This window comes from Falco naumanni, chromosome 1, assembly GCF_017639655.2.
Source record: "Falco naumanni isolate bFalNau1 chromosome 1, bFalNau1.pat, whole genome shotgun sequence".
NCBI classification, from domain to species: Eukaryota; Metazoa; Chordata; class Aves; order Falconiformes; family Falconidae; genus Falco; species Falco naumanni.
Window position 1 is genome coordinate 48189305 of NC_054054.1, and position 24782 is coordinate 48214086.

A 24782-nucleotide genomic window follows, 5' to 3' on the forward strand; every position below is an offset into this window, starting at 1 on the left:
TTTGTAGTTTTAATAATAGTGTAAATCCAATTAAAGTACTTTTAAAACAGTAACTTTTCCTTTACTCAGTGGAAAGATGTGTGAGTAATCAGCTTTTATCCTTTTTCAAGATGATGGCATGAAGATTTTGTGGTCTAAAACAATGTCATAAACAAATTTTAAGGAATTTGTTCATGATTTTTTGCTTTGTACAGGTTTAATTTCAGATTGTGGATTATTCATTTTTTGCTGCTCTGCATTGTAGAAAGGCAGGAAAAATCAAGCCTATTCCCAGTTCCTACCTGAAGTTGTTTTGCAGTCTACTACCATACAAAGTAGTAGCCTTCTGCTGTCAGCCAGGGGTGAAACTTGTCTAGCTGTAATACTCCTTTGCGTGTAGGAGTGTAAAGTGAAGCAGATCTACAGAAATCTGTGACCCTAACATATGAACTCAGATATTCCATGTCTTTTCAGCCTTACTGTTTCAGGCCGCCCTCAGTTTTGAGCAGCTGGCCTATGTTGGTTTTTGATGTTTCAGCTTCACAAAATTATTTGCAAAAGATATTTATTATTATTTGCAAAAAAGACTGAAAACTCGTTTTGAAATGAAAGCCTGTGTCGGCATCTTAACTGATTTTTTTGTTTTTTTCCAAGTAGTGGAAAATTATCCTGCAGCTTGTGTTACATACTCATTTAACATACAAAGACTAATATGCCTGATAAATGTTTTTCAGTGTCCTTCCTCTTTCACTTTTAAAGGTGATCAGCTGTGGAAAGCAGAAGAATATCCTGGTTTGTTTCAGTGAAATGGATGTAAATGTGGGAAAGAATAGAGAAGAATATACTGTTTTTCATGCTTTTTGCTGAGAACTCTTAGCAAGATTTTACTCATACTTTTGTAGAAACTTTGTAGTTCTCAATTAATTACTGTTATTTTACATAGAATATACATGGAAAGATCATGGTTACTTTTCTGCCTTACAGGTTTGAATAATATAAAACATACTTTTTGGAGGAAGACAATTCTACAGTGTTACTGCTATTATGAAAGCAGTTGTGTTAGAGAAATTAATACAAAAGTCTGATAGTGTTTTTTTACCCCCCAGTAAATTAAAGGCAAAATAATTCACCTAGGGTTATCAAAACATTGGTGTCTTGTATGATGAATCTCAGATTAACAGTGAAGCTGATTCTGAATGGCAGAATAGGCTTATCTCAAAGCAGTTATGAATCCCTCTGTCTCAGCAAGCAACTTGTGAGATCCAGAAATACGGGCTCACAGGTGCTCCCTCTGCACTCTGTGTCCTGTCCCATTTACAGACTTTTCAGTCCCTGGTTGGTTCCCAGGCAGTGTCTGTCTGCATTTATCTTTCTCTTTCCACTGCCTCTATTTTAAATAGATACTACTCAGTGCGTAAGAGAGCTCTGGGATGATTGTGTTGGGTTCTAAGTGTTTCTCATTTTTCCTATAGCAAAAGCCTCTCTGAAGATTTTTGTCTTAGTCCCTGGATCTTAATGGCCGTTGTCCATGGTTCATCACCCTGTCCCGCTTATGTTGTCTTGTGCTTCTAGGATGTGCTGCTTTTCCCCCTAGGCATTTTCCATTCTGTTATCATTGGAGTTCCAAGCCTCAAATTGCAAGTAGCCTTTGATAATTTTCCTAGCCTTAAGGAGGAAGAGATGACTTACTGTCTTATTTGTGGTGCTTTAATGTCCTTCTGAGTTGAGGGCAGACATCCAGATGCCAGGTATCCAGTCCTTAGTAACAGGGACATCCTTGATGAAATTAGTGGGATCTTAATCATAGTCCACAAAAATAAACTGGAATGAGTAAGGTCATAAGTAGTTTCCTGAATGGCTGTACTGTTAAATAGAATTGGTTAACTGTGTGTTTCCTTGTCACTGCTCTCTGTTTCGTTCCGGGTCAGATAGTGAAGGACTGGATATTCACTTTCTTCATTCCTTTCTCTTTTCCATCCGTTTCCTGTCATAGCTTTGAAAAATTATTTGGATAAACTTTTTAAAAATAATTTTACATCTAACTGACTTTAACTGGTCAGCATTTCAAGTTGACTATAATTTTGGAAAACTAAAGGTTTTTCTTATATCACTTCTCAGGTAAAATACTTCTTGGTGAAGAAGAAGGTTTGGAGGATGATCCTGAAACCCGGTCAGATGTCAGTGCTGCGTCGTTTGCAGGTAGCTGACTTTCCATTTAGCAGTGCAGTCAACCTGTGTTGCTATGCATTACAGAGCCCTTCTTTTATTGCTCTATGTAAAATATAAATGTGATGTGTTATGGTGACTAGGAAGTGGATGGGCGCTCAAAAGACGCTCTAAAAAGCTTAAACCATAAATACCCCTGCGTATAAAACTTATGTTTACCTAATGAAATTGGCTGTGGGTTGTTTTTTTTAATGGATAGACTGTCATCAGTATGACATTGATGGCATTGATGGTACTGGTATTGATGGAATGGCGTCTTACAGATGCTTGTTTCTCTACCTGTACTTCAACTGTTTAGTTATACACTTTCCTTAGCCTAGTTTAATATGTGGCTTGGTATGTGGTGTCCATATCAAGAGCGAAACACAAGTTTAAACTTTTGATTGACTCATAAATGTCTGTGTTTTGCAGCTTCTATGAAGGGTGAGATAACCAGTGAACTAGCTTCTTCATCAGGTGTGTCAACAGCTGGGTCAGTAGGGAGTTCAGCTGCTGATCCTACCGGACACGATATCATTACTGAGCAGCCACGTTCTCAACATACATTGCAGTCAGACTCTGTTGACCTGACGAGCTGTGATTTGACAAGTACAGCTACTGAAGGGGAAGAAGATGACGTGCTTAGTCGAAGCTCCAGCCAGATCAGTGCTGTCCACTCAGATCCCACTATGGACTTGAATGATGGAACACAGGCTTCCTCACCAGTTAGTGATAGCTCTCAGACTACTACAGAAGGTCCAGACTCCGCTGTAACCCCTTCAGACAGTTCTGAAATTGTAAGTGTGCAACGGGCAGAGGGGGGATCCCCTTCTACTGAGGGGCCCGACATATCTCAGAGCTCTTCCATGGAGGGCCCAGACTTGGAGTCATCTACTTACTCGTCTTCTACTTTTCCATCCTCAGCTAGTAACAATGGAAAGGTCAGCAGCTCGCACCGCTATTGGAGAGCTTGACCTCCTTTTAACACTTTCACTTCAGCAGTAATTAAAAACTACAAACCTGTAATCAGTGTGTTCACTGGGTAGGTCATATGAAGGCATTAACAGATTGTCACTTACTGGAAGAATATCAATATCAAAGGCTTGACATAAGTATATCCTCTTAGTAGCATATACTTCATTTTATATAGATATATTAATCATTGTTTTGGTGCAGGAGGACTAATGGAAGTGTTAAAGGGTGAACAGTCTGTTTGGAATGATACAGGAATACTTTTGGAACCTAATGCTTCACATTGTCTTCTGCCTGTGCTTTTTCACTTGGCAACACAACTCCTTTTTTTTTTTTTTTTTTTTTTTCTTTTTATTCCATCTAAGGATTTCTCCTATACTGAGCAAATGCTGCATGACTTACTAATGTAGCAGTTAGATTTCTAATAAACACCTGAAATGTGCATAAATGTAGCTATTGTAAGAAATTTGTCTTAGGTATTTGTGAGGTTGTAATAAAAACAGTGAAAATACAATTACTGTGAGCAAGAGCAGAAAATACGAAAAGGGGGAAGCTTAGAGTTTCTTAAGTTCTATTTAAGTTTGCTGGTAATAATTTTGGAAGAGTAGTAGTCTCCTACCATTACAAAAAAATGGTAAATTTACGATTATGAAATGAAAAGCAAATACTGCTGCAAATGTGAGGATTCCAGAACTAAAGGAATAGCAGTAAAAGCTCTGTCTCTGAATTAAATATGGGCAGAGCAGAGGCCAAAGCGAGCAGGCATTTATTGACAAGGTGCATTTATTACAAATTCTTGTCAGACTGTTGCATATGTCAGTTTGCATACTGCTTACAAGCAGTAAGTACAAGTAAAATACTTTTTTGGGAATTGACAGACTAAGTGGTTGTCCTGCTTACCCACACACACAATTTCCAGGCGCTTATAAATTCAGGGAGTAACTGAAGAAGTATCTTGTATTCTGATAAACTTACAATGAAATGTTTTTTACTGTCTTTTATTGTCATTATTAATTTTTGTCTTGTGTAGATGTTTCCATATACGTACTGCCTATATATTGCATTGGTACCAAGAGCCTAACTCTCTTCTAGAAGCATCCGTTTTAGTAGTCTCTGGTTTAGAATGGAGGAATTAAAAGGTTTAAACTTACTTGTCCTTTTTTGTCCTGCACAGTGTGTTCTCAGTTTGACTTTACATATCCAGGACAAGCGAGGTTATGGGGAGAGTCTGACAGCAAGGACAAGTGCAGTTTGTGACAGTAGAGGTGTTGGTTGTGATTTGTAACTGCTGAGACAGAGGGACGGTTGTGTTTGGGGTAACGGGGCAAGGAGAGCTGCAGGGGGAGGCAATACACTAAGTGTTTGACTTTCTTACTGTTAATATCTGAGTTCCCGGCTCAGGAGGTAGACTGTCAGATATAACTATGGCCTCTACTAGCCCAGATGCTGGAGGAGGAGGGGAGCTGCTTTGGGGCCTGCACGCAGCTGTATGCTAATATTTATCAGGCTCATCTTTGCTTTCAAATTATTTCAAGGTTACTAACACTGCATGTTTAAGATTTAATACTGTGTGTTAAAAGCTATTTTAAGTTCTGTCCTTGCACTGTGTAGGTTTTGGAGGGTGCCGAAGGACAGTATTCTGGAATGCAGATTGGGCAGCTGCAGGATGAGGAAGATGAGGCTGCAAATATTCTCCAAGATGATTCATCAGAGTCTTTCAGAAATTCTTCTATTGGTATGTTGATAAATGGGTTTGGGGGGAGGACAGGCACAGAATTGGTGGCACCTTTAAGGCAGATGTTACAGGTGCATCTGCTGTCTAACTTCAAGGGACTGAAGACTCAGATTATGGATATGAAAAACAAGTAACTAGATTGAAATGGAAATTAAGGACTATATTTCAACACTTCTAATGAATCACTTGTTTTGATCACTGCTAATTTGTTTTTCACGTTTGTATAATTAAGTTCAAGTGTTTTTAATTTGCATCTGAAATGGTATTTCATGAATTGCCTTTTTCTAAAGCTCTTCAACAACCTCACCTGTTGAAAACCATCAGCCATAGTAGGCAGCCTTCTGATAGCAGTGTAGATAAATTTACATCAAAAGAAGATGCAGCAGATCCTGGTGATCACGAAAATCAGGTAAGTGGTAGTTGCAGTGATCTGGAAGTTTAAAAAAAAATTACAGTTATGATCATGTAAATTAGTGGTAAATGTGGGTAGCCTGTATATGTGGTGCACTTCATTATAGGTCAAAATAACTAAGGTTGAGAAGTAAATCTGAGTTATAGCTTGAATTTCGTTTAACGTAAGGTGAATGAATACACAAGTGATGATCTCATGAGTGTAATCACCAACAAAACCGTAACAGAACACACACTGCTGAGAATGCAGACCATTTGTGCATTAGTAAGGTACACTGATACATTATTACCCAAAATATCTTTGTGCTGGGTACTGTTAGTAGTTCACTAACTGGGAAGCAGTTAATTTCAGCATCTCCTCGGAAGTTGTTACGCCTTATTCTTTGAGCATTTCGTTCTGCAGAGAGGCTAATGCCATTCTAACCACAGGTTACTGGTTTCCTCTTACGATTTGTTGACTTCAGCTTTTGGACCTTGTTCTGAGCTGGGGCAAAAAGAGTTTAGTTTGTGGCAGGCAGTTAGATCAGCTTGGGCTCCTGGGAACTCTAAATGTGGAACTACAGAAAGTTGTTGGCCTTCTTCGGAATTCATTCCTTCTCACACAAAGTTTCCCAAGGTTATTTTTTGTCACCAGAGAACGGTTTATCAAACTCCATCAGATGCAAAGAGCAAGTCTAGGTAACTCAGGAAAAACTACAAAATGATTGTTGTTTCTGTGATAAAATGAAACCAGTTCTGATACTGGGTATGAACTTCCCCAAAGCATTGTGTTTTAAGGCCTTTGTTTGGAATATGTATTAAACAGGCTTTGTATTACAACATTTTTACGTTTGGGGATATGCAGTATTTCTAAATTGTGTTGTGCTTAATGTTTTATTTAAATCAAAGATTAATTTTTGTCTATATAAAAATTGTGATTTGTCTTCAATAGCCCTCCAGGGTAAAGGGAGACATAGGCCACTATACAGACGGAAATTCTGCTCCTTTAGTGCACTGTGTTAGACTTCTGTCAGCCTCTTTTCTACTTACTGGGGAGAAAGGAGGTAAGTTTCTTTTGAAGGTTCATTGGTTCATTATGTCTCTTAACATACAAAGTTGGAAATATCATCAGTTTACTCTGTGGTTTTTAATCTCACATTATTGGGCATTTTGGGGTGAGGTTTTTCTGTGACAGTCCTGATCTAAATGATCACACCAGAGTACAGAAAAACCTAAAAATACTTAAAAATTTATGCCATTTTACAATTAATCCCATTTTGAACGATTGGGCATCTAAAGATGCATTACAGTAACTTAAACCATAAATCAAATGCTTAATTACATTAACACTTTGTAACTTCATATGAGACTTAGCCTCTGGGGTCCTGATGGTTTATAGATGGTATGAAGCTGTGAAGACAACCTGCTATCAGTGCTTCTTTTTATCAGCGTTAGGTGCCCAGTTTTTCCACTATGAAAGTGTCAATGCCTCAGCAAGGAGACAGTTTTCTGAGTTGCAGTTCATTCTGTGGAAACTCCTAAAAACCAAGTTCAGAAGAATATAGCTCTTTCAAGTACTTCTCTTAATATTTTTACAATTTATTGTGTTTACAATGCCTGATTTGTTTTATTAAAAAAAGTTTTAAAAGTATCTTTTTTAGTTTTGTCACTGTTGTGTTTGAATTCTGTATTAATTTTTTTGAATGTACTTCAGGTAGAGGAAGTGCTGTTGTACCCATTTGTTTTTGGGAAACGTAACTTCGTATTTTAAACAATTCAGCTGTATTAAAGCCAAGAATGGGTCTTTGAAAACTTTAGATCAAGCTGAAAACTCAAGTTGAATTTTTTTGTCTACTTCTAACATCTTACAGCATTTACATAAGTTAGTGTGGCCGTTTTTCATGTGTGTAAGTCAAAGAGAAGCTTTTGACAGTAAGTGATTGTTAGAGGAGGCTGTTGGGGCTCAAAGGAGGAGTTACATACTCTTTCAGCATAGTAATAAAAGTAATTAGGGATTTTCAGAAAGCTTTTACAGCATATGCTGCTGCTTCCGTTTTTTTTTTTCTACTGGGAAGTCTGTGTCACAGGCATATGTGTGTGTGTGTCATTGTATATGACTGAAGTGATCATTTAAGAAGCTTGCTCTTTATCCCTTTTCTAAACTGTAACTTGTTCATGTGCTCTGGTAATGTTGTGTTCTTGGAAAGACAGTGCAGTACCTGTATTCTCGGCAAAGAAGGAAGGAGGTGGAAGTGTTTGGCCTTATTAGGGTTTTTTGTTTGGGTTTGGGGATTTTTTTGGCTTGTTTGGGGTTTGGTTGGGTTTGGTTTTTTTGGGGAGTGATGGGGTGGTTTTTTTCAAAAAAGAAAGCCAAAAACCCCTGTATGTAATTGCTGCTTTTGATTAAACTGGAACTACTTGCTCTACCTTCATATTTTTTGTCCAGGCTAAGCTGTTTATATCCTAAAGAGTTATTAATTAACTTTAAAAACAATTCAGAAGCTTTTAAATATCCCCCCCCTTCTTTTTTCTTTTTATTTCTCCCCAGCTTTAGTTCCTGATAGAGATGTGAGAGTCAGTGTAAAAGCCCTGGCAGTAAGTTGTGTTGGAGCAGCCGTTGCACTTCACCCTGAGTCTTTCTTCAGCAAACTGTATAAAACACCCCTTGAAGCAATGGGAGAAGAGTATGGTATGTTGCAGTTCACATACACAGTTTGAATAGTATGTTTGGGTTTTCAAATAAGTGAGGCAGCATCTGTACAGAAAACTAAATCCAGTTTAGTATTTGTAAACGAATATTGCACCAATTGGAATGACCATGCTGTCTGCATTAGTACCACACATGGTGATATACATTTTTTGTAATTACAGTGAGGGTCCAGTGGACAAGCTTGTATAGCTTCTGACAGTAAACCATAAACAAAAAAGAAGCTTGTGCAGCTTCATACAATAAATCATTCTGACAAATGGTTTATTGTAATTTGTTTCAGGCCATCTTACAGGTGGTTTCTAAGCCATTAGGTTCATTTTTATGAATGCTACAATACAATTAGCTGGGACCTGGAATATTCAGCTGGTTTGATACTGATAGTGGCAAAGGTGGAGTGCTGACCAAAACTCTTTTTACATTTTCCCAGAGTATTTTGTGTACAACTGAAATAAATCAATAGTGTTTTTATATGTGATAATTGATCTGAATGGTGTGAATGGCCTGTAGATTACATGCAAGGGCTCTCTGAAAGGTGGAACTAAGGCAGGTGTATTATGAATATGCTGGCACTGATTGTGCAATAATTGATACCTCCATGAAAAATTGAGAGATCACTTAAGTCTAAGACTAGTATTTTTAAAATAAAGTAGTTGTAACTTATTTTCTTAGAGGAGCAGTATGTATCAGATATTCTGAACTACATTGACCATGGAGATCCCCAGATCAGAGGAGCTACTGCCATTCTGTGTGGAACGATTGTGAACTCTATTCTAATTAAATCCCGTTTTGATGTGGAAAAATGGCTAACAAATGTCAGAAACTCAACAGGTAACAATTGGTTTTAAGGGAGTCTTTTTTTATTTTTTCTTTTTTTTTTGTCTAATGTAACCAAAATTTTTATTTGTTTCATTGTTCTGAATTCTTTTTTTGTCAGGAAATCTCTTTTCCTTGGTAGACTGCATACCTCTGTTACAGAAAACACTGAAAGATGAGTCCTCTGTTACATGTAAACTGGCTTGTACAGCTGTGAGGGTAAGCAGAAGTAGTAATTTATTTGCATCACCACAGATTACAGGGGTGTTATTTGTTGACTAGGATCCTGCTATGCTTAGGTGTAGAAACATGGAGAGAAAAAAATGGCTTCTTTCTCCAAGAACTTTGTTGTAGAAAACATGGATTCAGGCACAGAAATGGAGGAACAAACAGCTGGAAAATAATTATTTTGGTGAGATCATGTAGCAGTATAATCTAATCATGATATTTCTAGCCATAAATGTACTGGTATAAGCTGTAATGTTACATTAACCAACAGTAGGATGATGTGTTGGATAGAAAAGTTATCTGGCCTCAACAGGGAAGTGTGAACATGTAACACCTGGTTGTAGCCTTTCGGAGAGCAAAAAATAAATGTGAGAAATGACAAGTAAAATAGTGATTATTAAAAGTGAGGAAAGTTTCGGGAAAGAAAGTGTTTCAAATTGGGTGAAAGATCCATCAGGCGATTGTTAAAATAGATATGATAGCTGAATTGAGTGGAACTTGGAGCGTGTGGATTTTAGGTCTGTAATAAAATCTGTGGAGTGTGTAAAGGAGTGAGCTTTTCCTTGAGGGATCTTTCAGAAAAGTAGAACAGCAAGGACAAGTTGCAAAGGGAAATTAAGTCATCAGGGAAAGGCACGGGGTAGATGGCTGTGTTACGACTTACAGGTCAGTGAGGCAAAGCATAGCTTTTGGTAAGAGGCAGATGGGTAATGTATGGAAAGTGTGATTTCATGTGCTAAGAGGACAGGGTCTGTGGTGCAGCTTAGGGAAGGAAATCCAGTTAACTAAATGGTGCTAGCTTTTTAACCTTCTGTTCAGTTATATTATTGTTTGTATATAGTGGTTTCATGTGTGATTACATTTATGATTGTGGGTTTTTAGAAAACTTCACTAGAAGTTCAGTTCAGGCAACTTATACTCATCAATTTTGACTTTTTCTTTGTCTCAGTATATAATGTAGCCTGACTTCATACCTTTTGGCAGAAATGTTCTAAAGCATTTTTGGCTGTTAATCCCCATACATTGTCATGTAGTTAAATAAGACACAGAATCATGGACTTCTGTAACTTTCTCCAATGATCACACGTTGTCCATATAGTTGAACAGTCATTAAAATGAGGAAGTATGACTTGATGAAAAACTCTGGAAATCAGAACCAGGTGTCTACCCTGGTAATTAGGGTAGGATACCCTGTGGAAATTTGGAGAGACTGTTTCTGAACAGATAAGAATATAGTGCTTGTGGTGTTCCAGGCCCTGGGAGTTTTAGACCTTATTCGTTGGAGGTTTGTCCTTTGGTCTTTGAGGCATGTGTTCCTCTCCAGAGTTTAAATTCAGCAGTAGGTTTAAGTAGCTCATACGGAGCTGGTGTCCTAGCTTTGCGAAGTACCTAGCTGTGGTGTTTTCTGTTAGCTCTTAAGCGATAATCTGTTTTCAGTATTCTAAATAAAAAAGATTTTCATGATCACTGAATAAAATTTTATTCAGAGAACCTCTTCTGTAATATAACTGAAAGTGTTGGTTTTTTTTTTCTCCTCAGCATTGCATCATGAGCTTATGTAGTAGCAGTTACAGTGAACTAGGTTTACAATTAATTGTTGACCTCCTTACGCTGAAGAATAGCTCATATTGGCTAGTAAGGACAGAACTTCTGGAAACACTTGCAGAGGTAGATTTTCGGTAAGTGTGGTTTTCCATGGGTGTTGCAGCTGCAGTGCAAAGATGCTGTGTATGGGAAACTGGAACCATAACGGAGCAATTCCTTCTGAAATGTTAACAAGTTTCGTAAAAGAAATTCAGACCAATCATTCCTATAAGGAATGTATACATTCCTTTGTCAAGTCACCATGGACTTTGTCACCAAGCCCAATCATAGTAACACTGTATAGGAGTTTCTGGTTCAGTGGTCTGTTTTACAGGTCTTCTGTAAATCTGTGATCAGAGACAGACCATATAATCTGTGAAACTAACTTGGATTTCATGTCGTTTTGTGTGTTCATAAAGAAAAATCCCTTGTTCTCCATTACTGTCAGTTGTCTTCTGTTGCTCTGTTTCTCTTACATTGAAATGAATATGACTTTACTTACTTTTCTTGCATTACCTCATTCTCTACAGGTTCTTCCAAGGTGAAAGACAAAAAATGTTTCTATGAAAATTTTTCAGGTTATCCTTAGCCATACAAAATTGGACTCATTCTGAATGGTGATATTTGGAGTGTATTACCATCTTTTCAAAACAGTCTGATTTTTCTTCCTTGCATGGGGAAAAAAAATTGCAGTCACTATCTGTAAATCATGTTTTTTAACTGAAGAAAAGTAGTTCTTCAGTTACACTAGCCAGATAGTAGTTTAGCAAATAGCATACCTTTTCTAAAGGTAACAAAAAGTGCGTACTACTTAGATTTTCTCTGCAGGGGTGTGCTTAAAAAATAAACAAAAAGAACCTTCAGAGAACTGAAGGGATGAGAAATAACATTTAATGTTAACTAATGTACTCTAAATTCTATTTTACCATAGGCTAGTCAGCTTCTTGGAAGGAAAAACTGAGAGCTTGCACAGAGGTGTTCATCATTATACTGGTGTAAGTAAATTATTCAATCTGTATATTGTGTTGCTGGATTAAGGTACCAGTGCAATTTCAGCACTTTGTGTTTAAATTCTGTCAACACTGATAGTTGTTTTAAGTATGTTTTGTATAAATAGGGTCATGTTCGAGATTTATTATGACTGGAAAGATACTTTACTACTAAGATTCCAGTATCTTGGTGTTCTCTGGGGGGAGGTAGTTGTGTTTTGGTTTTTTTAAAACTTTAAAAAATGTTGGCACTTACGTATTTAAAGGTAAAGATGGTCTTACAGACTTCTGTGACAGAATCTCACTTATTAACTATCTTTTAACAATCTGGTCAAATGTTCAATGAACTTTACTATGCTAACTTACTTTATAGCTACTAAAACTTCAGGAGAGAGTACTTAATAATGTTGTAATATGTCTGCTTGGAGACGAAGATCCAAGAGTGAGACATGTAGCTGCAGCTTCATTAATGAGGTATATATGGGGTTTGCTTTTCTTTATTTAAAAATGGTGTAGAAAGATACTTGCACGTTACTGTGTACCTATAACTAAAATAATTCCTTAGTGCTTTTTCTATATTTTTGTGTAAATGGGAGACAAATGCAGCTTTATAGTACGTGGAACATGCATAATTTTTAATCATCAGGCAATTGTGCTTTGTTTTTTAGTAGCGTAACAATAAATTTAACTGCATTGCATTCCGAGGATCACTTTCAGCTTCAGAAGTTATGTTTTCCCGCATGCTGAAGTGATTTGTTCGGTATCCTGACAGCAGTTGGAGGACTTAAATGTTATGGTTCTAAGAAGTTGTCCTAACTCACAAACGTTGTAGATTCCAAATGGTTAGAAGTAGTGCATCTTAAAACTTGCATGCTCACTGATTATGGTAAAGTAGCTAATCTTGTTTAAAAAGCAGCTGTTTGCTGTAACCTATTGTAGTTACTGTCCAGATAAACGCACCAAACAGTAAGGATTACTGGTAGTTTGTTTGTTAGAATTCAAGGACTTAAGTTTTATATTTAAAAAAGTTGGATGCATGTAATACAGAATTCCTGGAATATTTTACAGTCAGAAGAGTCTGTTTCTTAGTTTCTTCAGACTGTTCATTACTGTCCATTCCTAATAACAAATAAAGGACAATAAAATTCTAAAAATTCTGCTGCTTAAAGGTTTTTGTATTGCAGAAACAGCTCAGCAGAAAAATTAACGGTTGCATCATAGTGAGAATGTTACTTTTATTCAGGGACTTGATTTTGAAATGGAGTTATTTTGTTACCTGAATGGTAAGTGTTAAGGTTGTTAAGGTTGGAAAATGCTTCACTGCCCAAGAAAGCTGCTACAAGCTTGCAGAAGCCCCTTGAAATATCCAGTATGGGTGTTCCTTGGAAGTACTGTCAGTGAAATTACAAAAAATGTGTACTATAGTTTTTCACTGTTGTTTAAGTTGAAAATGTTGCTCATGAAGACTGGATCCTATTGTATGTTTTAAGTTGTGCTGCATAGAAATTAGATGGTGAAAAATTGGGGTTTTTTGGGTAGAAATTAGTTTTCAGTGGACACAGATCTCCATGGCAAAAATATCTGGGGAGGTAGGGCAATGCTGAGAGATAAGTACTGTAGTGAAGTGATTGTTATAGTGTATCCAGGTAGGAATCTTTATAAGAGATATCTTTGTTTTGCTTTAACTACCATGTCCAGAGCAGTTCCTTTGTCCTGATTTGAGCTCTTTGATTATAATGAAGAGTAGTTCTATAAAGATGAATTCAGCTTAACAACATGAGTTTTAGTAACAGCTTTAATTCACAACTTGGTATGCGTAATTAGCGTATGCAGCTTTCTGAACTGTATGTTAAATGTATTTTAAATTTACTTTAAATTGTATAATAAATAATTTCTGAATAATACTTTTCTTTTTTGACAATTATTGTTAAGGCTTGTTCCAAAGCTGTTTTATAACTGTGATCAAGGACAAGCTGATCCAGTTGTGGCAGTAGCAAGAGACCAAAGCAGTGTCTACCTGAAACTACTAATGCATGAAACACAGCCTCCATCTCACTTTGCGGTGAGCACTATCACCAGGTATGTTATGTGTCTTGTCTTGCTTTAAAAGGAACGTGGACCCAAATTTCAGTTTGTAATGCCTAGAATCAATAGTTAAATCCTGCAGATTATAAACAAATTCATGTGCTTGTGAATTCTTCTTCAGTCTGTAGGAGCATCTGTGGTAGTTTTAGGGTCACAGAAACAGGCTGGTGTTTAAAGAATAAACTGGTGTCTGAGTTTCTGGTGATGTGTTCCCATGTTGATCATACGGAATCATTGTTCTGTGATCAACTTATCTTCTTTTTATCCTAAGGCCATCCTATTTGTCCATTAAATTACACAAGTGCAGCTTTGCAAGTTAATTGTATGTATACATTATTGTTATTCAGGGATGTTGATCCGGACTTAAAACTCTTCACTCCTCTTTAATGGTTGTGGTTGCAGAAGTCTGTACTGCCTCAATAATTTAAAAATAAATTCTAATTTTGATAGTGTGACTTTGTTGCTGTATTTTTGGTGCCAAGTATGCTTTCCTAAACTCTACTGTTTAGATATCTAGTCATAAAGACCGTATGAGTTGTATATATTTATGGGCGCTCTTTGCTTCTATCAGATTGTCATGCAAAAGTCATACATGTCTTTAATGATATATTTTTCCATACATGATCTTAATTGTGTCACTCAGATTTATATACTGTAGTATGGAAACAACAGAATTTTGTGGACACTGTTATTTCAGATACCAAATAGCTGTTTTTCTACAGCAGTAATACGGAGTTTGTGAACATGCAAAAATGTAAGATGGATTTGAGCAAAAGCATATACTAATGTTAAATTGGCGGTGATTTCTAGAGCACCTAGTTTAGATATTGAGAGTTGGACTACAGTTTCTGTTTGCTAACAAGGAGGTTTGATTTATAACCTAAATTGCATTTGCTAGTACAGAAGCAGAAATATAATAAGGTGGTATTGAGAGTGTTCTCAGGTTTTGTATTTTATGTGGTCTATAAAATATGTAATAGTAATTGAAGCCGTGATTATTTTTGATTGGGGTGTTTCTTTTTTAAGTACATGTTTTAGTGGTATAAATATTTCCATTTCAGAACATACAGAGGTTACAGTATGCTGCAAAGTCCAACAGATGTCACTATGGAAAACAATCTCTCAAGGGTTGTTGCAGCAATTTCCCATGCCTTGACAATATCCACTACAAGAGCACTTACGGTGAGTTTTCTTAGTTTCTATAGTGGCTGACTCTCTTCGCTTGCTTGCTTTACTTTTAATTATTTCCTGGCTATGTTTGCATCTGCAGCTTTGATACTGTTGCAATGGCAATAGTACTATATTTACTTCTCACTCTTAAGATGCTTAGCTTTATCTTTCAGTGATGAAACTGATTCAGTTCTTGGTGTTATCTTTTCAGTTTGGCTGCTGTGAAGCTTTGTGTCTTCTCTCCACAACATTTCCAGTCTGCACCTGGAGTGTGGGATGGCATTGTGGGTATGTTCCCTTGTCTGTTATTCAAGCTTCTAAAAGTCATGTTTGTAAGATGGAAGTACCCTTGCTTAGGTCTTGGAAGTCCTGGTTTGGAGATACGCTGTTAAGCTTACCTTAGCAGTTATTTAAGAACTTCATACAGAAGAGTGTAATATCAGGCTGTTGTGATATCAAGCTTTTTGCGATCTCTGGAGCCACAGTGTGTATCACCGGGATTGGCTGCAGCTGCTGTAATAGAAGAACACATATGGTTAGCATCTATCAAAATGAGTAATAGGAGAAAATTTTCCATGCTTTTGGAGGAATGTTAATCTTCAGGACATTGTGTCTTGTACAAATCAGAAAATTGTCATTTTCACTTTGATCTCATGTTTCTGTTGAAAAACAGTAGGTAAAGGAAGCTGGGTCATAATTGATTTTATAACCGTAGAAGTGTCAGATGCATTTAAATTGTTCTCATTTGGCACACTGAATGGGAACAGCAAATGACACCTATAATACTTAAGTGTTATGTAGGTAATATTTGATAGCCACAAAGTACCTAGTTCTGAAAAGTTTCTTCAGAATGTAAATGTGTAGTTGGCAACTCCAAAGCTTTGGTCTTGCCTCTGATTAACAGTGGGCTCTGCCACATGAGCTGTAAGACTAGCTATTGAAGATGTGTGTGTGTGGAGCTGTTTTTAAATAGATTTAACATAATTTGTGTTTATTTTCTTCATTGCTATCATAGAATAATTTAGTATGGAAAAGACCCTTAAGATCATCAAGTCTGACTGTTAACCAAGGACTGCCAAGTTCAGCACTAAACCATGTCCCCAAGCACCACATCTGTGTGTTTTTTGAATGCTTCTGGGGATGGTAACTCAACCACTTCCCTGGGCAGCCTGTTGCTTGATAACCCTTTGAGTGAAGAAATGTTTCCTAATATCCAATCTAAACCTCCCCTGCTGCAGCTGGAGGCCATTTCCTCTTGTCCTGTTGCTTGTTATCTGGGACAAGAGACCGATACCCACCTGCCTACAACCTCCTTTCAGGTAGTTGTAGAGAGGGATAAGGTCCCCCCTGAGCCTTCTCCTCTCCAGGCTAAACAACCCCAGTTCCCTCAGCTGCTCCTCACAGGACTTGTTCTTTATCTAGACTTTCACCAGCTGTGTTGCCCATCTCTGGACATGCTCCAGCACGTCGATGTCTTTGTTGTAATGAGGGGCCCAAAACCGAGCCCAGGATTCCATGTGTGGCCTCACCAGTGCCCAGTGCAGGTGGACGGTCACTGCCCTGGTCCTGCTGGCCACACCGTTTCTGACACAAGCCAGGACGCTGTTGGCCTTCTTGGCCACCTGGGCACACCTGCTGGCTCATGTTCAGCTGGCTGTCAGCCAGCACCCCCAGGTCCCTTTCCACCAGGCAACTTTCCAGCCACTCTGCCCCCAGCCTGTAGCGCTGTGTGGGGCTCGTGTGACCCAAGGGCAGAACCCAGCACTGAGCCTTGTTGAACCTCACACCATTGGCTTTGTTCCATCAATCCAGCCTGTCCAGATCCCTCTGCAGAGCCTCCTGCCCTCAAGCAGATCTGCACTCCCACCCCCAAGGCCTTCTGTCATCTGTTGTTGTGTCTCTAATCTTATTTTACTCTTCAGGTATCCTGAAAACCTTTTGCAAGATTTTATCATGTTTAAAAAACAAAACAAAATCCAGAAACCCAACAACAGAGGAAATAGCCCTCCCCCAGCTGTTTTGTTGGGGTTTTTTTGTCAGCACGGTGTTTCTTCCCTTGCTGGCTATAAGTGTGTCATGCTCTGCATATGCATTCTGAAAGATGTCTTTTGAGCTATACGTCTGGTTTTAACAAACAAAGTAGGTTAGGATATGAGCAGTACTTAGCTGGAAAATAAAATCAATGCAGAATTGCAAAGATGTGTTCTCTGCTCTATCCAGCTTAAAAAAAATGCTGTTTTTAAGGTGCATCTAATATTCGTCTCATCAGTGATGCAATAACATAGCATTTGCCCTTTCCTCTAATTCCTTCTTTATAAATTTTTGGCCTGTGTTCATACTAATTTGTACTGTAATTTTTTTTGTGTGCAATATGAACATCTGTCATTTTGGGTAATAAGAATATAATAACATGAGAATTTTGCCAGAATTCTTTTCTGTGTTAAGTATTGCCATTCTTACAATTAAGAAGCTATTGGAACATTCTGACTCTGTACAACTCAACTTGGATTAACTGTATGTAAAGTAAACAGAACTTGCATATGAAAATACTTTTTTTTTTTAAAAAAAAAAAGGAGCTGTAATTACCTGTGTAGCTTTGTCAAAATAATAGCTATACTTGGTGTAAATTTCATTTTCTGAAATTGCTCTAGTTGTGTTAGACCAGAATGACTACCTTAGAAGACTATTTTTTTAATTTAAAGAATATCCTGAAAGAATCCTTCTACTCGGAGGTTGTATAAAGTCTTTTTCCTGAAAGTTGTTAGTATTATGCAGATCTTACAGCTTTGAAATTACATGTGTGATTCACATAGTGTTCTGACAAACATCTTTTGGTGATCTCTGCCTGCTCTTTTTGAAGTTTTGTGGGAAAATGTGATTTAAAATTACTGTAAAGAGTGGAATGCAGCAGTAAATTACAATCTTGAATAGAGTCCACCCATACATCTATATGGCTTTGTGGATTACAGTTGTTTGTTTAAACTCTTGTCAGTTTAAAACAGTATCTTGTTACAATTTTATGTCTCCTATCCCTACCTTGCATATGCACAAGACTTAACTGGAGATAGTTCAGGACCATACTGATTAGCAATTAAATACAGAATTTTTCAGTTTATCAGTAGATGTCACTAGCAGCTTTCATATTTGCTATTAAAAGAAAAAGTAATGGCTCTTCATAAAGACACAGTATTGTCAGGTCTCTACTGCAAATTTGGGGGTTTTTAAGTTCTACTTCAGTATTAAATGTGTATTTGTGTAGTACTGATTTTCTTTTTTTTTTAGATTAGCAGCCTACTTGACTGTTAGCTTTTTTTAAGACTTTAAACTTACCAAAAGAGGGGAAAAAAAGTCATGACATTCCAAAATTAAACTTCCAGTGTTTCCCAGCCAAGTCCTTCAGATGAAGCTCAGAAGGGCTGCACCATAGGAATGGCTGGCATGGTGCTGTCTCTCCTTTCATCAGCATGGTTTCCACTGGACCTCTCTGCACATCAGGATGCTTTGATTTTGACTGGAAACTTGCTTGCAGGTAAGGCAAAACAGGAAAAGTAGGATTGTCCCAATATTTCTACCATTAGCACCAGAAAGCCTGTATCACCCTGTTCTGATTGCATACAACAAAATACTTGCAAGATTGATCAGAAGAAGTAAAGAAGGAGCTTCTAGCACCCAGGATGTCTGAAAAATGTGCCTCCAAGTTGCACATTTCCTCTAGTTGTTAAAGGGAATGTGCAGTATGCTTAGTACAGGCTGGGTGCAAAGAACTAGCATTTTATTAGTGTTTAAAACTATGGCCCTACTGCTGGTTATTAAAATATAGACTCTCTTTTCGTATATAAATTTCTGTTCATATAGAGATGATAACCATATATGCCTCTCAAACTTTCTGATACTTGGTTCCAAGTTTTTTTTCTTTCTTTTTCTTTAAATAATGTACTTCCTAATGCAGCAAGTGCTCCCAGGTGCTTAAAGAATCCCTGGAGTGCTGAAGAAGATTCAAACCAAGGTGCTACGAAGCAGGAGGAACCCTGGCCAGCTCTGGCAGATCGAACTCTTGTCACTTTAGTGGAACAGCTCTTTTCTCATCTGCTGAAGGTCATTAATATTTGTGCACATGTAATGGATGATGTTGCTCCTGGCCCAGCAGTAAAGGTGTGTATTAAAAATAACTGTTTAACTGTGACTTAAATACTGTTGTGATGCAGACCTCTTCAAGGCTTTGCATTTTAGAGTGCATACAGGTAGCTATCGAATACCTCTATAATATGACTCCACTATGGGTAGGAAAGCAAGTAGCATGAGAAGAACATGCATATTGTTCTTCCACACAGCACGTTTTTCTTTAGTTCTGCAGTGTTTGTAATAAAACTTTAAATTTTGAACGTTTTATTCCTGGTGACTTCACTTGAAACATTAATTCAGTGAGGAGTGTGTATAGTAAATTGAGTATTGGATTGCGTACTCTGGGAAACATCTGTTGACTTTTGGGTTGGTTGGCTGGCTGTTATGCACTGAGCTCCTTTTGGGGCTAAAAATAATTCTTTGAATATGCTGCAAAATATTTTGACTTGTGAAATAGCTTATATGAGGTACTTTCAGGTTTGGAGTTTTGTTTTCGGGCTTTTTTGAGGCATCTGTGTTTTGAGACTGATTTAATTACTAAAGCAGTGTTGCTAGGATGAGTAATTTCTTCGTATTTTAAAAAACATGAGAATGTTTTTTGACACTCCTTTGATTGGAATCAAAAGAAACTTTAGTCATTGAGCCTTAATTCTATTTCACTGGCTTATGCTGAAGTTGAGAATGCAAGTAGGGAATATATTACACTTCCTTTTCACCCAGGACACGTCCTGAACCTGAGAGCTGAAACATTTTAATTTAACTGACAGTTAAATAAAGGGGAGTTTAAACAAAAGAGGAACATGCTTGTATTTGTGTAGAAGGAAAGCTACTTATGCATACAACATTAATAAAGCTTCTTTTGATTCTAGGCAGCGTTACCTTCTCTCACAAACCCGCCTTCTCTTAGTCCAATTCGGAGGAAGGGGAAAGAGAGGGAGTCTGTCGAACAGGCATCTGTGCCAATGAGCCCTAAAAAGGGTGGTGAAACGAGTCCAGGTAGGCATGCTTACCCAGTTAACCCTCCCACTGACCATCCCCTCGTAAGTATGGTTATGGCACAGAGAGAAGAAATAAAACTGAATAACTTGTTTTCTGAAGTTTTAGTTCAAAAGTCTGGCAGACCGGCTGTCAGAAGTGTGTTTCACTACTGCATTGCAGGAAAGGCAGCTGTGGGTGTGGGCTTCTATACTATTTTGTTTTTTATGAAAAGTGACTACTTTTCAAAAGCAAGGTAATGCTGAATCCTTTTCCTCACTGTTTTTCTGAATCTACTCTGCTGTTGACTAAAATAAAGAAGCAATTTCTGCATGTACTTTACTTAAAAGAAGTTTGAAAGCTGCTTTGCAACTTTTGGCAGGAGTAGTTTACATAGCTCTTGAAAACAAGATTCTAAGCCTTGAAAACTTTTTTTTTTCTTAGTGATGAATGAAGGAAATGGGTATTAATTTTGTGCTGTAAATTGTGCTTGCACTTCAATAGCAAGCCCTCTGGGTTTATTTCTCTTATCTCAGAGGGCTAGTTTCTTGGAATGCTAGTTCATTTTCTAGTTGTATGGCACGTGTGTTTGTAGTTTAAAAATATTCATGCTAATAATTCAGATACAGTAAATTACGTGGAGTATACATATCATGAGCACCCTAGAAGTATGATGTGCTAATCCATGCTATATTTTTAAGCTACTAGGCAAACTGATGCTACTGGGCCTGTTCCGACAAGTAAATCATCTTCAGTAGGAAGCTTTTATCATCTTCCATCCTATCTGAAGTTATATGATGTCTTGAAAGCAACCCATGCTAATTATAAGGTACTGCATAATATTGTTTGATTGAATTAGAATGTGGTTGGGCAGTCACTTAGTGTTTCTTTTTCAACATGGCTCTGCTTGTGTCTCTTTTAAACATGGCTCTGCTTGTATTGAGACTCACTTGTTTGCCTGTGTAAACAGTTCATCGACAAAAAAAATTCAGAAAAATCACAACCACCACCAATAAAAGCCAAAATAACCCCCTGACAGGCATTGTCACTCTATTACTTGTTTCTCTGCTTTCACTAACTCTGGTACCAAGTGACACTCTGCTGGTTTGGCAGTGTTTGTTCTCTCTCTGGTTTATTCCAGGATGGGTAATCTTTTTCCTCATTAGTTCAGGTAATAGAAGATGCATTCCCTGGGGGCTTGGTGATCTGATTTGTACACTTCAGGAGGTGTATTCTTATTATGCCTACTATGTTTCTGAGAAATACGTTATTCCTTACTCCATTACTTGCCAACATTCTGGGCCTTCCTGGATGTTTTAAATTCCTCAAGCTTACTCAGAATGAAGTCCTGCCTTTCCAGCAATTCATGAAATTCAAGAGAGAGTCTAAGCTCTTAGTGGTGGTGTTTGAACTATGCTGAAGTTTTAGGAAAAAAAATAGTTTTGTGTCAATATCCATATTTTTCTGTAATTTTTTTAACAATTACTTGACAAGGAAATAAAAAGAGTGTTTACTTTTTTGGACCAGGTTACTTTGGATCTCCAGAACAGTAATGAAAAGTTCGGATGTTTCTTACGGTCTGCCTTAGATGTTCTGTCTCAAGTCTTGGAACTTGCTACTCTTCAAGACATTGGAAAGGTATAAGATTTGTGTGTGTTTTCTTTTATAGTTAAGTTGTCCATTATCTGTGGTTGTTACTGGGGAAAAAAGCACATACTGATTTTAAAATTGGTACTGTTGAGGGAGACAGTAGTCCTGGAAGTGTGCTGCTACAATGTTGGGTAAAGTGCTAAAGCAGATTTTCTAGGTTAAATTCCTTCCGTTGAAAACTGGAGTAACTCTTTTACTGTTTAAATTTCATGTAGAGTCTTTCCAGCAAAATGACTTGCCTACAGTCATTCAGTCTTACTATAGTAATATGTTTTAATACTCATGTTAAATATACCAAATGTCAGAAGGCATACTGCTCTCCTTCCTCTCTGTCTTGGTATTTTTTTCTCCTGAACTGTGTGTTGGGTATTGTGGTATTTTAAGACTAGGAGACAAATCTTGCATTTTTATTTCTTTACGTACTTCTACCGTTTCCCTTAAATTAATGTAGCTTTACTTAGTAAAAAAGAAAACGTGCTTTTGTCCAGTTTTCATAGTAATGCTTTATATAATGAAGTAAATTTCAATTGGGTGGACTGGTGTTTTTACTTTTCTAGTGTGTAGAAGAAATTTTGGGATACTTAAAATCATGTTTCAACAGAGAACCAACAATGGCAACAGTTTGTGTGCAGCAGGTAAGGAGGTAATTTTTTTTGTGTTACTGGAAGGTTAATTCTGGTATCCTGTGGTTATCAATTGGATACTAAGACTGGCCATTCTTTTAAGTGAAGTGGTGTGAGGAAACTGTAGTGCCCAGGTGGAGCAAACAGAGCATGTTTAATTTTCATTGCTTGTAGTGAACCCTGATACCATGTAAATCATATAATTTCTTCTTGAACTGCTTCCAGTTCAAAGAACTATTTTAGCTAATGCTCAGAAAAGTTTGTTTCCTACCTTCTCAAATGTGTTTGTTAACTACATCAAAACCTAGAAAGCAAAGAACTGCCTTGGTGATGGATTTCTTGCAGGCTTCCAGTTAAACGTTTGGGTTCAAGTCGTCAGAACTTAATTTTGGTGGGAGAGGCATGCTTTAGTAGATTATTTTGAGTTGTCAAATGGAAATAGCTTCAGTTGCAAAAACAGTCATATATTTTTGAGTGAGGTGTGGATTCTGTCTTTTTCCAGCTTTTTTCTGTCATCTTGTATTTGACTACGTGATCCACAGTTTGCACTTTGACCTTTCCTCTGAAGTCCTTTGGGAGGATGAGTTGTCAAGTTGGGGTTTTTTGGGTTGGTTTTGGGTTTTTTTCCCCTGAAGTGTTAATTTTTTTTTCCTTCCAATTTTCTTCTGTAGTTACTGAAAACATTGTTTGGGACAAATCTGGCTTCTCAGTACGATGGCTTGTCTTCAAACCCCAACAAAGCTCAAGGCAAAGCTCAACGCTTAGGTTCTTCCAATTTGAGACCTGGTCTCTATCATTATTGCTTCATGGCACCATACACACATTTTACGCAGGCACTTGCTGATGCTAGTCTAAGGAACATGGTTCAGGCTGAGCAGGAACATGATGCTTCAGGGTAACTTTCTTTTCTTACGATATAATCTTAACTTGAATTAGAATCTCTTTTTATTGTTTTTCATAAATGCAAGTATCATGGGAGAGCTAAGTAACTTGAAATGACAGTGTTGTGTATTATTTATTTCTTGTAGATTTATGCAAAGTAATTTGTGTTGGTAGTGAGATCCTGAATGCAACGCTATATTAATTATCACTAATGTGTTTTTCAAATCAAAGCTAAATCATTAAAATAGATATCACTTGTTTTTTAAAAGCATAATAGTTTTAAATGCTTGTATTCAAAACTATTTCATTAATTGGATAATTATAGCAAATAGTAGCCTTAAAGGAAAGGCAGAAGGATGACTAAGCAAAGACGAGAAATTCTTTCTCTACTAGATGCTTGTTGTTCACAAATCTGTGTGATCTGATCATAGCGTACTGTAGGTTGTCTCTGTTGCTTTTGTTTTCCTAAGATTCTTGAAGCAGTCAAGTAGATAAAGAAAAACTGCATTGATAAAAATAATGTGTCTAAGAAGAGTGTGTTTGTGCCTCCATTTTTTTTTAATGTATGTGGATTTTTTGGGTTTTTTTATGACAGGTGGTTTGATGTGCTGCAAAAAGTTTCTACACAGCTGAAAACTAGCATTACCAGTGCAGCAAAACATCGTGCTGATAAGGTACTTGTATTTATGTACTACCAAAAGAGCTGTACCTTACATTTAAAACATTTTTCTCCTTTTAAAACATAATTTGGTTTTGAATCAGAGATCTGTTCAGATGTTAGATTATTTTAAAATCTCTCTATTCCAGAATGCTATTCACAGTCACATTCGTTTATTTGAACCCCTTGTCATAAAAGCATTGAAACAATATACTACAACAACATCAGTACAGCTGCAGAGACAAGTTCTAGACCTGCTTGCTCAACTGGTCCAGCTACGAGTTAACTACTGTCTTCTGGATTCCGATCAGGTTGGTACCTCGCCATTTTTGCAGATGTGTAATACAGGGATCTCACCAACAGGCTTAGTATTTACAGCAAAAATATTTGCAACAATCAATTCATTGTACTATAGGTGAAAACAAAAACTTAAAGGAAGGTAGGACTCAATTCCCAACCACAAAGAGCTTCAGATTTCTGGTTTTCTGTTGCATATAAATAGCTGTTGCAGAGCTTAGACAGTAATTTAAGAACTGTTCATTGTTAAAGATTGTCTTTAAGTGTAAGATGATGTGGAAAATACAGTCACTGGTGTTAAATAAAACTTCATTTACAAATACCTTCTTTCTCCACTGGGAGTATGGACTTCCATATGACTGATAGTGAGCATCATGGTTGAGAACTATTTTTTTTATTTCAACGATGGGGGGAAGCCTGAGGCACATACAGTAGTCTGTGTGGTTGTCCATATAAGTGGTCAATTTGTAACATAAAATAAATTCTATGTGTTTTATTTCTTACAGTATTTTTGGGTTTATAAACTAGTATGAGTTGCAATACATAACTTTCTTGTAAGTTACACAGATAAATCTTTTCAACGCATGAATACTTTGGATTTTATTTTGGTTTAGCGCTAGATTTTTGGTTGACTCTTAACTGTAATGCCTCAAATATTGTGTGTTACATGAGTGAGGAAGTTATACTTTAAAATATATAGGCTGTAGGTAAAATG

At 37.2% G+C, this 24782-nt stretch overlaps 1 protein-coding gene across 5 annotated transcripts in view; it reads left to right on the forward strand.

The window, feature by feature from the left end:
- The window catches only part of HTT (huntingtin), an 84357-nt gene that overhangs the window by 18317 nt on the left and 41258 nt on the right, over positions 1 to 24782 (forward strand). For 3 of the 5 annotated variants that reach the window (XM_040593001.1, XM_040592991.1, XM_040592981.1), the window contains 22 exons: positions 2098 to 2178; positions 4768 to 4891; positions 5182 to 5300; positions 6234 to 6345; positions 7830 to 7970; positions 8661 to 8819; positions 8926 to 9023; positions 10572 to 10711; positions 11548 to 11611; positions 11979 to 12079; positions 13538 to 13684; positions 14752 to 14872; positions 15072 to 15148; positions 18238 to 18389; positions 18810 to 19012; positions 19852 to 19978; positions 20659 to 20786; positions 21485 to 21595; positions 22165 to 22242; positions 22902 to 23125; positions 23708 to 23786; positions 23920 to 24081. In XM_040593001.1, the coding sequence (XP_040448935.1) occupies positions 2134 to 2178; positions 4768 to 4891; positions 5182 to 5300; positions 6234 to 6345; positions 7830 to 7970; positions 8661 to 8819; positions 8926 to 9023; positions 10572 to 10711; positions 11548 to 11611; positions 11979 to 12079; positions 13538 to 13684; positions 14752 to 14872; positions 15072 to 15148; positions 18238 to 18389; positions 18810 to 19012; positions 19852 to 19978; positions 20659 to 20786; positions 21485 to 21595; positions 22165 to 22242; positions 22902 to 23125; positions 23708 to 23786; positions 23920 to 24081 (2712 nt within the window). In that variant the 5' untranslated portion in view covers positions 2098 to 2133. Of the gene's footprint in view, positions 1 to 2097; positions 2179 to 2616; positions 2982 to 4767; positions 4892 to 5181; positions 5301 to 6233; positions 6346 to 7829; positions 7971 to 8660; positions 8820 to 8925; positions 9024 to 10571; positions 10712 to 11547; positions 11612 to 11978; positions 12080 to 13537; positions 13685 to 14751; positions 14873 to 15071; positions 15149 to 18237; positions 18390 to 18809; positions 19013 to 19851; positions 19979 to 20658; positions 20787 to 21484; positions 21596 to 22164; positions 22243 to 22901; positions 23126 to 23707; positions 23787 to 23919; positions 24082 to 24782 lie in introns of all 5 variants that reach the window. The other 2 variants (XM_040592967.1, XM_040592972.1) reach the window with 1 other exon arrangement.